General features: G+C 35.8%; 1 protein-coding gene across 1 annotated transcript in view; it reads left to right on the top strand.

Annotated features, from left to right (window-relative positions):
• Window positions 1-2,813: 2,813 nt before the first annotated feature.
• LOC123668926 (PAN2-PAN3 deadenylation complex subunit PAN3) overlaps window positions 2,814-15,822 on the top strand; it is a 36,638-nt gene continuing 23,629 nt past the window's right edge. The window contains exons 1-6 of the mRNA XM_045602616.1: window positions 2,814-3,192; window positions 3,277-3,374; window positions 3,440-3,526; window positions 7,213-7,332; window positions 11,143-11,242; window positions 12,006-12,098. Of these exons, the coding sequence (XP_045458572.1) occupies window positions 3,300-3,374; window positions 3,440-3,526; window positions 7,213-7,332; window positions 11,143-11,242; window positions 12,006-12,098 (475 nt within the window). The 5' untranslated portion in view covers window positions 2,814-3,192; window positions 3,277-3,299. The remainder of the gene's footprint in view (window positions 3,193-3,276; window positions 3,375-3,439; window positions 3,527-7,212; window positions 7,333-11,142; window positions 11,243-12,005; window positions 12,099-15,822) is intronic.

Genomic DNA, 15,822 nt, shown 5'->3' with positions numbered 1-15,822 from the left:
AATTTGGTTAGTTCTTTGCTTAATGCCTTTTAGTCGTGTCAGTTTGACACACATCATTTCGCCAATTGGACAAACATTTTTACTTTATTAACAATATTCTTGTTTATGTATATAGTATATTTAATGCTTGTGTTGTTTTAGGTTCATAGTTTGATATATCATTCCAGCCTATTGCAGTCCACTGCTGGACATAGGCCTCCACAAGTTCGTGCCCAAAATGCGTGAACTCATGTGTGTTGCCCATAGTCACCACGTTGGGCAGGCGGTTTGGTAACCGCAGGGCTGGCTTTGTTGCACCTAAGACGCTGCTGCCCGTCTTCGGCCTGCGTGTTTCAAAGCCAGCGGTTAGATGGTTATCCCGCCATCGGTCGGCTTCTTAAGTTCCAAGGTGGTAGTGGAACCTTTTTATCCCTTAGTCGCCTCTTACGACACCCACGGGAAAAGAGGGGGGTGGCTATATTCTTTGGTGCCATAGCCACACAGCCCAGTTTGATATATACTACATACTATTTTGGCAGTCTTCAAAATTCTACTGAGGTTTTTACCTCTAATTCACCGACCAATCTCCGTCGTGTCTTCTCCATCTTACGTGACATTGGCGAAATCATGTGTGCTATTCGGCACTAGTGAAAGCCATTAATTCTAAATTCATTCATTTATTCAATTTTTACAATTAACTGTTGACAGAGCGAAGTCTGTCCAGGCAGCTAGTTTCAAATAAAATTAAAGAACATAAGTAAAACTTTTGAGCATAAATTAAAGATAAAAGTTAAAACGCTAAAAGAATACATTAACTTTTATAAAAAAGAAAAAAAAAAATACAATAAAACAATATTTAGAACCTTGAACATTAATCATTAATGGAGCAGGGCAAAACAAGAAGCGCATTACATTTTCATCTGAAAATTCGTTCGGAGTCGATAAAGATATCGATGTCATCATTATATGGGAATTTCATATACATCTGTTTAACGGGGAAAATTTTACTAGATTGGTTCTGGTAAAGGGAATACAGAAAATATTGGTTAAAATTATCTAGGGATATGGTAGGAAATCGTTAGGCATATAGGTTTTAAACTCTGGGAAACTCCTACCGTGAAGATAAGAAAGTCTTCACTCATAACCAGATCGTGGACAGCCCTGAAAATTGGTATGCTAGAAAACGTGCGAAGTTTTGTTTTATATAATGAATATAATAATTATTAATGCAATACAAATTCCAATTCGTCACCGGCGAATACATCTCTCATTTTCGTTTCGCCGATGATATCGTCATCTTTGAGGAGACGTTGAATGAGTTAGACCAAATGCTGGCCGGCCTAAGCGAGTCCTCCCAACGTATCGGTCTATTTATAAACTTGGACAAAACGAAAGTTACCTATGTTTAACAACCAAGTCATACCGAGACCGGTATCGGTAGATGGTACCCTTCTCGAAGTTGTTCAGGATTCTATTTACCAAGGCCATACTATCCAATTAGGCCGCAACAACTTCGAGGAGGAGGCCGATAGGAGAATTCGGTTGGGCTGGCGGCATTTGGCAGGCTTCGTCGAGTTTTCACTTCAAAGATTGCGCAATGCTTGAAGACAAAAGTCTTCGAGCAGTGCGTCCTGCCCGTGTCAACATACGGAGCCAAGACGTGGATAGTGACAAAGGTACTGGTCCACAAGCTTAAAGTCGCTCAACGTGCAATGGAACGAGCTATGCATGGGGTTTCTCTCAAAGATAGGGATTAGAAATGAGACTATCCGCAAAAGAACGAAAGTAACTGACATAGCCCACAGAATCAGCAAGTTGAAGTGGCAGTGGGCTGGTCATCTGTGTCGCAGGACCGATGGCAGTTGGAGCAGGTGGGTCCTGGAGTGGAGACCGCCTCTTGGCAAACGCAGTGTGGGACATCCTCCGGCCCGTACCGACAATCTACGTAAGATTGCTGGTAAAGGATGGATGAGGATTGCGAAAGCCGCGATATCTGGCGCGACTTGGGGAGGTCTATGTCCAGCAGTGGATTGCAATAACCTGAACTGACTGACAAATTCCAATTAACAAAAGGAAATCTTTAAGCTATCTTTACTTTTTTTACCATAACAAAAAGTTTACACACACACGAACAAACATACACACGCGCGCGCACACGCACGCAACACACTCACGCACACACACGCACACAAACACACACACACACACACACACACACACACACACACACACACACACACACATACACAAACGCATACGCACACATACACACCCGCACAATCGCGCACACACACACACACACACACACACACACACACACACACACACACGCACGCATATACACACGCGCATTCACACCGTGTGTGTATGTGTATACATCAATTAAACTGACTTTAGGGGTGTTTGGACTTATGTTTACTTTCTATGATAAATATAATAAATAAATGTTATAAAATTTATTAGTTTGGTTTTAAGTATAACAGGTATAAAATTAAGTATACCTTTAAAATAATCATTATTATAAGACAATGACGCACCAAAATAATTAAAAAAACTGCGCAAGCTACAAAGTATTGATCGGTCATGTTAAGGACATTACGAAATTGCAACTTAAAATGAGACTTCTTTTACAAAATACGTTGTTGAAAAATCGAAATAAATTTTCAAACGTAATATGTTTATATTTAATTACGTTATTATTGCTTTTAAAATATTAAAGAACTTAATTTACTACAGGATACCAAAAATATCGATAAATTCAAATGTACCCCTGACATAAAAGATTCAATATTGTGTAATAGTTTTCGTAATTTGGCATCGTAATATTTGTCTATGGTATATAGCTGTGCGATTATATAGGTATATTTTTACACAAACACGTATACAGTTTTATCCAGACCTCGTATTCTATTTGCCTTGTACTTCGTGGCTGTTTCAGGTCTAAAATTCAGGTAGATTTCAGTGGTCCTGGGAAACGCTAGTATTTGTGCTTAGACAGTGTAATGAACGAACTTTAAAATATTTACCTATGGGGTAAAATGAACATAGTGCACCGTAAAACTGTTTATTTATTGAAGGCCTAATTTTTGTCCAGTGAATAATCGTAATTAAAATTACCAAAATGAACGAGTGTGACGCAGTGCGCAGTGGTGTTATTGCAACGAATCACGATATGTGTTTAAGGAAGATGAGAAACTAAACGGTGTCTTTAAGGTAAGAACAAGTCAGCCTCTTTGTCGATACCGTTGTGGGTGACCGTCATGGTATAATTTATTCGTTTCTGTTATCTCGCATCAGCTGGCCGCTCGGTGTCGTTCAAAATGGACCCGTCAATTTTCTTGCAATACTCGCCCCCGACTGGGCTGCCCCAGGAGTCGAAACTGGCCACTTATATGGTGAGTGTATTTCCGGAGACTTCTCTTTAAAAGAGGTTCCTGTAGTAAAAGATGTAATTTTTCAGAACCGTTCCGCATCAACGCCGACTCGCTCGCTGAGCCAGGCCATGGGCAAATTAAGCATAGAGTCATCACCGACTGCTCCCAAAAAAGTAAGTGGATATGACTAGTTGTATAGTTATTGGTACGAAATTTTGAAAATATTTTGTCCTTATAATTTAATTATTATAATTATTATTTATTTAACAATTAAATAATTAATTTGCAGCGTATGCGTAAGTGCGTAAACTTATCTATCAAAACTTTCACATACTTTTAACATAACTTCTATTTAAGCGTCAATTATTGCTATGAAAAAATAAATAAACTGCTCCCTCGCAAAAACGACAGGATGGGAATCGGGAATAGGATGGAATTCGGGAAAAGTTTTCACTTGTCTCATAAATTATATTCGTATATTAGAGTATGGAATTGCTTATTATTTTGGGTCATTATCTGTATAGTAGCAGACGACCGCACTGGTGTAGGGTGCTTGTGCCTTGTCAGAGATGCCTAAACAGCGATGATCACAGTTTCGATCCCTGGATATTTGTATTTAAACAAACATTTATTTCTGGTCTGGTTGTTAATCATTGTGAGTCTTTCTACGGTGCCTCGGAGAGCATGTTCAGCCGTCGGTCCCGGTTGTTTAGCGATCATTAGTCATAGGGAATATATCCTTCAACCCGCATTGGAGCAGCATGGTGAATTAAGCTATGATCCTACTTCACAGGGAAAGAGGCCTATGTGCAGCAGTGGGATATTAAATGCTAAAGCGATCTTTATAGTTAAACCATAGTAAAAAAATAGACATCCCATTCAATGGTTTCTGTTACAACACAAATAGTGTGCCAGGATCCTTATAAAATATTCAGTTTGCCAAATGATTGATAGTTTAGTTAAAGCATAGTAAAAATTGATGAAACCGATACCTAATAACAGATAATTTGAACCAATATGACTAAATAAATTGAGACAGCAACAATTGAAAGAAAATTGTAAGTCATCATTTAGACTAATGTTATGAACAAATCCCATGTAAATATAACAGAAAAGTTGAAGTAAAAACATTTTCCTTTGAAAGAAGTCCATCGTTTATACATTCCTGTACTTTAAACAAAGATATAAATAAAAACACACACACACACACACACAGAAAAATTTCATAGAAACATTTCATTCAAAAATTTCATTCATTCATCATAGTTCAGAAGTTAGAGATATCTCTCGGATCTTCTTTATTAGAAAAAAGTAGTAAAGAACTTTAAATGATAATTATTCAGTAGTTGTTATTCAAATCGTAGGCCTATTAAAGTCCCTAATTTCAAAAATTTCATGCTAAGTTCTGGAGTAGAGTAATAAAGTAAAATAAATTATGCTACCATCTGTCTGAGAGTAAAATATTAATTGAATTAATTTCTCCTCAGACGATCATCACACACCCACCTCCCCCACAGGTAAATATTTATAATGTATTTAAATTTTATTTTATTTTACACTTAAAAAAATTAATTGCTATCAGGGCCTCTTTCTCCAGGTGTGGGTAAAGTGTGGTATTAGACAGATGACAGTATCCAACAGAAGCAATTTTTTGATTCTAAAGTCTTTTTTACCATCAAATTCTACTATATTTATGAGAAATTTCTATTTGCATATATTAATCATAAAGTTGCAATTTATTTGTTGACGAGAAGCAAATCCTACTGGCCTATTCCACCTCCCACTATCAATGTGTATTTATATTGTCGTGCGTCAAATAGTGTTATCCACAGCTGGTTAAACAGAGCCCAACGAACTAGAAAATATTACACTAAAATATTGTCAATGTGCTAAGTACTCGGTTTCATAAAGTATTAGGTTCATGATCACCATAAAATTAATTGACAAAAAATATTTTTAACTACAACACCCGTTACACATGTATAATAGTGTTAATTTACTATTTCTCTTTTTTTTCTGCATCGCCAGCCGATGTTAGCCCATATACCGCATCCTCAGGTAATTCACTTATCATATAGTATAAAGTAATATTAGACAAAATGAAAATAAAAATCTCACACTACCTTTGCAGACTACTTGTCTATAACTATTTAAAATACGAAAGTAACGTATCAGAATTGTTAATTATTTGAAAATATTATAACGCTTATAAGTATTACGTGTAATTTCTTTTTTAATATGATATCCACTGATTGATAATTGTTTGAAAGACTAAATATGTGGCAGGTAAAGGACATTTGCTGGATATGAACTAAATTTACTGTAAAATTAATAATATTATAGCAATATTGTTTATATCGGCACGGACTGTAATGTTGTCTGTCCCGGGACGCGGCAGGCGATCCTCACGCACCCCATGCAACCTCTGCAACCCTTGCAAACTCTGCAACCCTTGCAACCTCTGCAACCTCTGCAACCCCTGCAACCCCCGCAGGTACAGGAATACGATGCGTACCTGCAATGCGTATATCTATATTTAGACACGTCCTATCGATTTTATCTCGAGCGTTACGGCTCGACCGTGAGCCCGGCCGGGAAGCGCGTCGCAATTGAAACAAATACGATTTCCATAGTCGTTAATTAGTTTCAAATAGTTATATTAACTTTTACATTCCGAATACATAAGATTATTGGTGATTTCGTTAACTTTTAAGGTATATGAGAAACTTTAAAAAATATTACATTCTTTTCGACTTGGGACTTAGCTAAATTTTTTAAAATTATTTTCGTTGAATTATTGAAATTAATTATTTATACTAAAGTGTATTACTTGTCTCGTGTTGATTGATAGTAAAAATATTACAATTGAATTAAATTGTCATATATATTCAAAAAAGGGTACCAATAACGTTACCCTTCAAATCATAAATTACATTAGTTCTGGTATTTAGTTACGAAGGACAATTTCCATAAAATTAATCCGCTAATCGGTCTAAATTTCTATTGGTAAAATCAAAACGGGAAACTACGATAAAAAAAGTCGAAACTACTTTGACAGTTGATTACGATATTGCAGGTACACTGTCGACTTACTGTTGTCTGTGTAGTTAGTTTATTTTTTTTTCATTTTTTTATTTATGTACTACAATTTTAAAAATTCGGTTACGTTCAGAAACTATAAGATTTTTGTTTGAGTACATGTCAACAAAATGACATCTCTTGATCCTTTTAGGCTCATCCTATTGTCACGTTTTGAACGTTACCTTTTCAAGGGCAAGCTTAAAAAGGGTACGACGCCAGTCCTAAACTGCATATGTGTTGATATTATCATTCGCCATTCGAATTTTTTAGTTTATGAGAGTTAATGGGCTCCAAATGTGTGCCGATATCAACGTTATGAGTTAAATTTTTACATCTTATGTGTATAATTATGATCTTATGCCTATAAATTATTCTAAACTACTAAACGAGTGAGCCGAATTGAATAATATATCTTGTATACATATATAAGTGATATAGCGGATTATTGACAGAGCATGAGCTATAATTCGATTGAGTTTTAGCATTACTTTATTTACGGAATGTCTGTATGTTTTTGAAAGTATGCAGCTTTTTACGTATGTAAAAAATAAAAAACGCACTTCCGTTATTGTCCTCTGGATGAGAAAACATTACGCTATCGTTTTTAGTATTAATTTTTTTTCATTGTAACAAAAATTGTTGTGTAAATAAAAATACATTGATGAATCATCATCTCAGCTAAAGTCAACATAATAATACTAGCCCATAATAATACATAATAATAGCCCATAAGGATTATAATATTTTAGTGTTAATCGGTATTTTCGAACATAATCAGGTTCTGATTGGCGAGTTCGTGCCCATCAATTACTACAGCCCCGCCTCCATCTTGCCCGAATCGCCACAGAGCTCACCGCCGACGATGACCCTGCAGCCTGTCAATACTCAAGTTCATCAGGTAATTTTAACACACAGATTTTAACACTGTACTGTGTGTGTACTGTGTGGCTACGGTACTAAAGAATTTAGCCACCCCCTCTCTTCCCGTGGGTGTCGTAAGAGGCGACTAAGGGATATCACAGTTTCACTACCACCTTGGAACTTAAAAAGCCGACCGGTGGCGGGATAACCATCCAACTGCTGGCTTTGAAATACACAGGCCGAAGACGGGCAGCAGCGTCTTCGGTGCGACAAAGCCAGTACTGCGGTCACCAACCCGCCTGCCCAGCGTGGTGACTATGGGCAAAACACATGAGTTCACGTTAATTTTGGCGTAAACTTGTGGAGGCCTATGTCCAGCAGTGGACTGTATAGGCTGTAATGATGAGATTTTAACAAACATACAGAGACAGACACACACTTATCAATATTATGATATAGTAATGGAAATCTGAAAAACGAAGAAAAACCGACTTCAATTATATCGACAAGTAAATACACCGTAGGTAGATGAAAAAATTATCAAGTAAATACGCATTATCAAAGATTACTCCAAAAGTTGTAATCAGATCTCGATGAAATTTAAATGTGGCCACATGATAAATATCGGCTTTCGATTAAATTAAAAATCATTAAAATCGGTACATCCAGTAAAAAGTTATGCGGATTTTCGAGAGTTTCCCTCGATTTTTCTGGGATCCCATCATCAGATCCTGGCATCCTTATACCAAACTAGGGTTATCTCCTTTCCAACAAAAAAAAAAAAATATCAAAATCGAACATACATAATATATATATATATATCTATCTATCTATCTATCTATCTATCTATCTATACATATATAAAAGCGAAAGGTCACTCATCACGAAATCTCCGAAACTATAAGACCTACAAACTTGAAATTTGGCAGGTAGGCTCCTTATAAAACTTAGGCATCCGCTAAGAACGGATTATACGAAACTCGACCCCTAAGGGGGTAAAACGGGGGTTGGAAGTTTGTACGATAGTTCTATGTTTTTGAAGTAAGAGACTTGAAATTAAAAATGTATGCTCAATAGATGGTGAGGAGGCGTTCAAATAATGTATCTTTAGAAATCACCTCCCTTTTGGGGTTGAAACGGGGGATGGTAGATTGACTCACTCATCACGATATCTCCGAAAGTATAAGAGCTACAAATTTGTCATTTGGCAGGTAGGCTCCTTATAGGTCGTAGACATCCGCTAAGAACGGATTTTACGAAACTCGACCCCTAAGGGGGTAAAACGGGGGTTGGAAGTTTGTACGAAAGTCCTATGTTTTTGAAGTAAGAGACTTGAAATTTAAAATGTATGCTCAATAGATGGTGAGGAGGCGTTCAAATAATGTATCTTTAGAAATCACCTCCCTTTTGGGGTTGAAACGGGGGATGGTAGATTGACTCACTCATCACGATATCTCCGAAAGTATAAGAGCTACAAATTTGTCATTTGGCAGGTAGGCTCCTTATAGGTCGTAGACATCCGCTAAGAACGGATTTTACGAAACTCGACCCCTAAGGGGGTAAAACGGGGGTTGGAAGTTTGTACGAAAGTCCTATGTTTTTGAAGTAAGAGACTTGAAATTTAAAATGTATGCTCTATAGATGGTGAGGAGGCGTTCAAATAATGTATCTTTAGAAATTAACTCCCTTTTGGGGTTAAAACGGGGGATGGTAGGTTGACTCACTCATCACGATATCTCCGAAACTATAAGAGCTACAAAGGAGAATGATACGATTCCATACATTCTTGGGCCAAAATGTAATGACATGAAAATGGTAACAATTAATGCATTTAGGCTTATTGCTCCCTCGCTGAAGATTATCTATATTTTGGCTATCTGAAAGTGGAGTTATTAGACTTTGTAAAAGTGAGGTTATGTTACAATGTCTATAAAAAAACCCGATCACTAAGTTCTTGTAGCATTAATGTTTGTTATATTTAGTGAAAACTGTTTGAAAACTCACTACAAATGTTGATATACACTTGAAATCATAAATAAATATCAGGAATGGACTCAGAATGCATCGGAAAACAGTAAACACGAAACGAGTGACGGACACAGTATTATTGCTAGTCAGCTGTCAAAGCTGTCATTAAAAATATGATTTATTTTAAATCGATATAAAATCGATAATCATTTTGGTTTATCAGATATTAATTGATATTGTCGGTATTAATGTAACTTTATTTAAATGCACTTTATTGTTTACAGCTTTAATTGTGCATCTAAATATCTTGAGTTAATTAACTAGTGCAAACATTTTCTTTTTGAATTCTGTAATCGATTATAGTTGAATCGATACTCAAATAATTTGATGAAAACTATCTTTCTCAATTTTCTCCGCTTCTAGATTCAGAATTGAGCTGATATTTTATATTTTAAAATAAAAAAATATGACCAATTTTTTAATCACTATCTCTACTCATTACATTTTGGCCCAAAAGTCGCCATCTCCTTTGTCATTTCGTAGGTAGGCTCCTTATAGGTCGTAGACATCCACTAAGAACGGATTTTACGAAACTCGAACCCTAAGGGGGTAAAACGGGGGTTGGAAGTTTGTATGAAAGGCCTATGTGTTTAAAGTAAGAGACGAAATTTAAAATGTATGCTCTATAGATGGTGAAAAGGAGTCCAAATAATGTATCGTAATCTATATATGTATATAAAAGAGAAAGGTCACTGGCTCACTCATCACGAAAATCCAAAAACAGCTGGAGGGTCCATCCATCTAGGATGGATAAAGATGAAATTTGGCAGGGAGGTAGATTATTATAGTTAGTAGATAACAGTAGTAGAGTAGAGAGATTTTGCGATATTCCACCGCTAAGGGGGTTTAATTGGGGTTGATAGTTTGTATGAAACATATACAGCAGTTATAAGTTCGTCGATAGGTTATTTATACTGCAGCCTGAAAATAAAACTAAAAATGTGGTGTATAGAGAGGTTTTATAAAAACAAGTATTAAATTATACTAAATTGTGCCTTTTAAAAAGTTACTCAGTGTGATAAGCATTTCAAGTGACTGAAATAAAAAAAAATGCGTTAAACGTCTTAATAGTAATGCATATCTGTATAACAACGCGGATGTAGTCGCGGGCAACAGTTAGTGTATTATAAAACAAAGTACCCAAAAGTGTATACGATCGATTTCCTCAAAATCTACTGAACGGATTTTCATGCAGTTTAAGAGGAAGGTTTACGGAACGGCTAAGCCGATTTTAATGAGAGTTTCACTGGAAGTTTGCACACACTGATTTCAACGCGGGCGAAGCCGCGGGCACAGCTAGTATATATATATATATACACGGTCGAATTAAGTAACCTCCTCCTTTTTTTCTAAGTCGGTTAAAAACTTGAGTATATAAACTTGGACCATAATTTTGATTAACGGTCACTTTCTAGCTACTAAAATGTAACTAAAGTCGTAGTAAGACTGTTTTCGTAAATAAATTTTTGTTTCGAACATTGGTTTATTAAAAAAAAAAAAAAAACAAACCAGTTGTGCCTTAGACGACACGACTGAAGGAAAACTTACAAAACGTAACTCTCTCTCTTTCTATCTTCACTAACTTATATCTCCGTCTCAATTTCTCTCAAAGAAAAAAAATGATTTGACAGATTTGATATCTTGTGAGATATTCCTAATTTTTATGATTAAGAGATCGTATCTTCTGTAGTAATCTCTTATAGCTTAGGTCTTAATAAATTGGCTTTCAAAAGCAAAAATCAAGATTTAAACAAACGGCTATATATTACGGCAAATGCATTTCCAGAATTCTACCTAATCAATTATTTTTCTCTCGTAGGAGAACGTGGGAGGCACCACGTACTTCTACTCCACTAACTCGGACAGTCTGAACGCGTCCGGCCTGAGCTCGTCTGGACTCAACGCTTCCACATCTATGGGTGAGAATTATATATGTTTTGTATACGATTAGGGTTGCAAGCCAGCGATGCATCTGATTGTAAGAGGTCACCGTAGCCCATGGGTGACAGAACTGGTGCTAGAACAGCTTATTTACTCGCCGCAGGAAAACAACACTACTTAACGTTATCATAGTATGCTTAAGTATGTCTTTCATCCTTTTAAAGTTATTTGCTTATATAAAAAACAATTATATGAAAACATTATTTTAAAAAAATAACTATCTAAATTGTTACAACACATTTATGGACGTCTATAATTAAACGGCATATCGCTAATAATAGGCGCCAAAATACCATGATTTTATTATACTATTGAAAATACCATAAGCTTATTAAAATCCTAAGTTGTTCTTTAAAATGTCTTAAATAATAACTGTTAAGCTATTTAATATTTCGCATTGATACCTATTTCTCTCCTACAACGTGTCTCCCCCCCCCACTTTCCTTCTCGGCGCGACAACATGACGTCGTCTCTCTGTTCCTATCTATTTATCTCTCTTTAACCCCCCCACTTCAATCCCTCCGCTCCTCGGCGCGATATTGTGACATTGATAAGTCGATCATGAACTTTTGACCTTAGTCTCGGCCCTTGCCCTACCACCTGATTTACCCCCGCTACATTTCCTCCCGCTACATTTCTTCCCGCTACATTTCCTCCCGCTACATTTCTTCCCGCTACTTTCCCAGCGTGTCTACGAAACATCGAGGAATCAATATTGACCTTTTGCCCCTTTGTCCTTAGTCCCGGAAGCCTGCCTCGGCGTCTCATCGGCCTACGCGTCGCAGATGTACGCAGGCGTGCCTGCCCACATCCCGATGCCCCAGAACAAGCCAGGTACGACCTTGCGATATAAATAACTAGCCTACGACGTCAAATGTTTGGGTCGTCTAACTTAATCAATTTTTAACATAATACATATTCAAGCGAATGGGGCGTTATTAATTATAATAATTTACAATAAATTGTAGTTTAGTATGTATGATGATTAAAAGGTGAAAACTTACAAATTTGTTTTGCAATTTTTTTGAAACTTTAGCCGCTTTGCGAAATTTTGTTAAACCATTCTTAATGAATTAATGATTGTATTTTTCACTTTAAATTGAACCTTCTTAGTTATATAACATGGTAATATTAAACACATAATTATTAAACGAAGACCGTTTATTTACTTTTTTATGTTTATAAAGAAATTACATAATACTGACATGTGAAAAGCGAAGATTTTACAAACTGCAATTGCTGAACCGATGTTGGTAATTCTTGCATTGTTTTATAGTTACGTTGTAGAGAAAAGACATAGGCTATGACTAAATAACATCATGTTATGACCAAGTGTCAATGCTGGCGAACTATATCTGTATAACTTTACGCATAAATATAATTAAAAAAATGTCATTTGTGTTTGTAAATATGCGTAGCGTTGCAACTTTTCATCTCTTGCGAATTCACATCTTAAGTAGTAACTGAATTAAACCTTTGCGAAGTCTGTACTGAAGTATAACAGAAGTGTTTGTTTAAACAGTCTGTTTTCAAATATTATTTTTACGGCATACAATCTGTTTTTCGAGGAACATTATGAGCCTAGTGGCTACTGTAGCAGAGAATAAGCAGAGCACTTTGATGACAATTCCGGGTTCGATTCCCGTTTTAAAATCAGTTTCTCTAAGGATGATTATTATTATCAATTGAAATCACTCATGTATATATCTTTGGCAATTAATTGCTAATGAAAAAAAGTACAAGGTGTGTGTGTGCGCGTGCTCATGCGCGTGCGTGTGTATGTGTACGTGTGTATGTGTGCGTGTGCATGAGTGCGTGTGTATGTGTGCGTGCGTGCGTGAAAACTCGATATTCAGTTGCTTTGCGAATTCATATTTAAGTTTTTTGAAATTTTTACTTTGTCATTTTTTATTTTATTTGTATTAAAATATGCGAACGTTATTCTATATTTTTTTGGCAAAAGGCAGACTAGATATTTTACCACGGTCCATAAGATTTAGAATAACCTCCTAACGCCCAGCTTTTTTTTGCCCAAGTAGTGCTAGACACCCAAAGTCCTTTTAAAAGGTTCGCATGGTAGACGCCCAGAGATATCGACATTCGAAAATGTACTTAAAACTGATCATACAAACGTGGGATTTTGTTTGGGTAGATCAAGCATGTGTAAATATGGTTTTTAGCTAGACAGAAAGCCGAAAATAAACAACCCTTTAAAAGGCATCTGGGTCGCAGTCACTAGTGAAAACCAGTTGATTTTTTTTTTCAATTTCAAAGAAATTTGATTGTATCTATTGCAGAACGGTCGATTTTTACAAAAACATGATGAAAAAATATAGCAGTATAAAATAAAAAATGTTTTGAATTTTTTTTCATCGTAACCTTTTTTTCAAATCCGGCCGTCATCTGTACTATTAAGATATTAGTCTAATTTTCAAGAAAAAATTGGCATTCTATGCTATTTAATGGAAAGCTAGATAGTTAACCTAGAATATGAAAGTAATTAAAACTTGAATTAACAATGCTATTATTAAAATATTTCCAATTGTTTTTAGAGAAGTGACCAATTTGCTGTTATAGTGATAGAAGCCCGTAAGCCTTTTAAAATCCTCCCCTACATTTTTTATTAAATTATCATTAATCAACCTGCCATTTATTTCAAAATGAGAGAGAACAACAATCAAGTCATTACTTTAATTAAATTAAAGTAATGACTTGATTGTTGTTTCTCAATAATATTATTACGTTTAAGGTGACTAAAATATTAATATTGTATATAAAAAAAAAACCATTAACCCTTTTGTGTAACGGGAAAAGTGGCTCCAATTAGATTTTTCGACTATATTCGCAATGACAGCGTCATCAATGTATAAAATAAAATAGTCAATAGACTAAAGGTCGATTGGCAAGTATGAAGGCTGAGTTAGCACAATATTGGGTGTTTCGAAGACTGTTGTTTTCTTCCCATTCTTCTTCATCACGCTCAGCTTCGTGGGATTCACCATTTTGATTCGAACGTGCTCCACGAGAAAATCGTGGTGCACGTGCTCTTGTTTCTCAAACACGGCCTCTTGTTATAGTCACTGATTGGTCTGATTCGCGGTCAGAAAATTATTCTGATGAAGATGAATTATTGGTGTTATTTTCTTGTTCTAAAATAAAATCACTGTCCGTGACATCCCAAAAGGTGTCGAGTTCGCAATCTGAATATTTTAGAATGATGCGATTTCTTCATCTCTAAGGGTGTTTACTGTGAATAAAAATTATAATAAAACATGTAAATACTACAATCTTACGTTGGATTAGAGACAACCACGTTTACGAAAACTAGGAAAATAATATCATCGAAAAAAGAAAAGGAAATTGAATTAATAATTATGACACTAACAAGATAAGCACAAAGACCCACAAGCGTTTTAAAATCAAAGCAAATGTAGGAACCCGTAAGTCTTTTAAAATCCAGGATTATTTTGAAACCCTCATACCTTCTAAAAGTCTTCTGAATTTGAGACTTTAAGTAAAAAAAAGTTTTTAAGTTTGGCTTAAAATATTCATACCAAACGAAAATATAGTTTATCAGCATCAGATTCAATAAAAAATAATAATCAGTAAAGCAAAGATAGCAAAGTAAAACTCGAATTTATTTACCATGCCTGCGACGTCCCTCTGTCTTTCTTCCTGATCCGTCGAAAATGACTGATAAAATGAAATTCTGTTAGCACCACTGATTGTCCATAGACAATACAGACACTTCCGGAAACGTTCCGAATCAAATATCAGTCATACCAACTAAAATTGTGTAGTCTAAAGGCTATTGAAAATGAAGGTTTTAAAAAATCCCTTGGGCGTCTAGCTTATAAAAGCGAACTAAACGCTGGGCATCAACCATTATCTCGTCCAAGGATTTTGTTTAGGTTTTCGGGCGTTAGGAGGATAATTTTTTAATTTCTCTATCGCTTGCGGGTTCGATCCCCGTCCACGACAACAAATATTGGCTTAAGCCACAAATATATTCGTGGTACATATTTACTGTGTCTTTGGAACGTCACAAAGAATTTGTTTATGTTACAAACTTCTGTGAATTAATCATTTGCGTAATTCTCTCTGTGACGATTAAATAAATATTTATCTTTGTATCATTGTGAAAGAGCTTTGCAAATAAGTATTAAACTTTTTTTGGGTATATACTCCTTATGGAACTGTGATATGAAAAAAAAATGAATGTGCTTTAGACCACACGATTGAAGTAAAACCTCTTTAGCTCCACCAAACTAATATCCGAATCTTCCGTTCGCCTCGCCCGATCACACTTTTTGTAACTCACGTCACGCGTTCACCAACTCACTCCCCAAGTCAAACATGCGTAACGAAGTTATACTTCAATAATATTCGGAGTGAGATTATGTGGAGCAGTTATGCTGATCCTTACGTACCGTTACGTAGTGACGATTTTGCGAGAAAGGGATGGATAAAAATATTTTTAAAAATGGCAATCGTTCTTAAGGTGTACTCTAGTCGCGTGTCGCTTACACTTACGCCTTTTTATATTTAATGCTGATCT

The sequence above is a fragment of the Melitaea cinxia genome, chromosome Z, assembly GCF_905220565.1.
Source record: "Melitaea cinxia chromosome Z, ilMelCinx1.1, whole genome shotgun sequence".
In the NCBI taxonomy this organism is placed as follows: domain Eukaryota; kingdom Metazoa; phylum Arthropoda; class Insecta; order Lepidoptera; family Nymphalidae; genus Melitaea; species Melitaea cinxia.
This window is presented reverse-complemented; position numbering and strand designations above follow the sequence as displayed.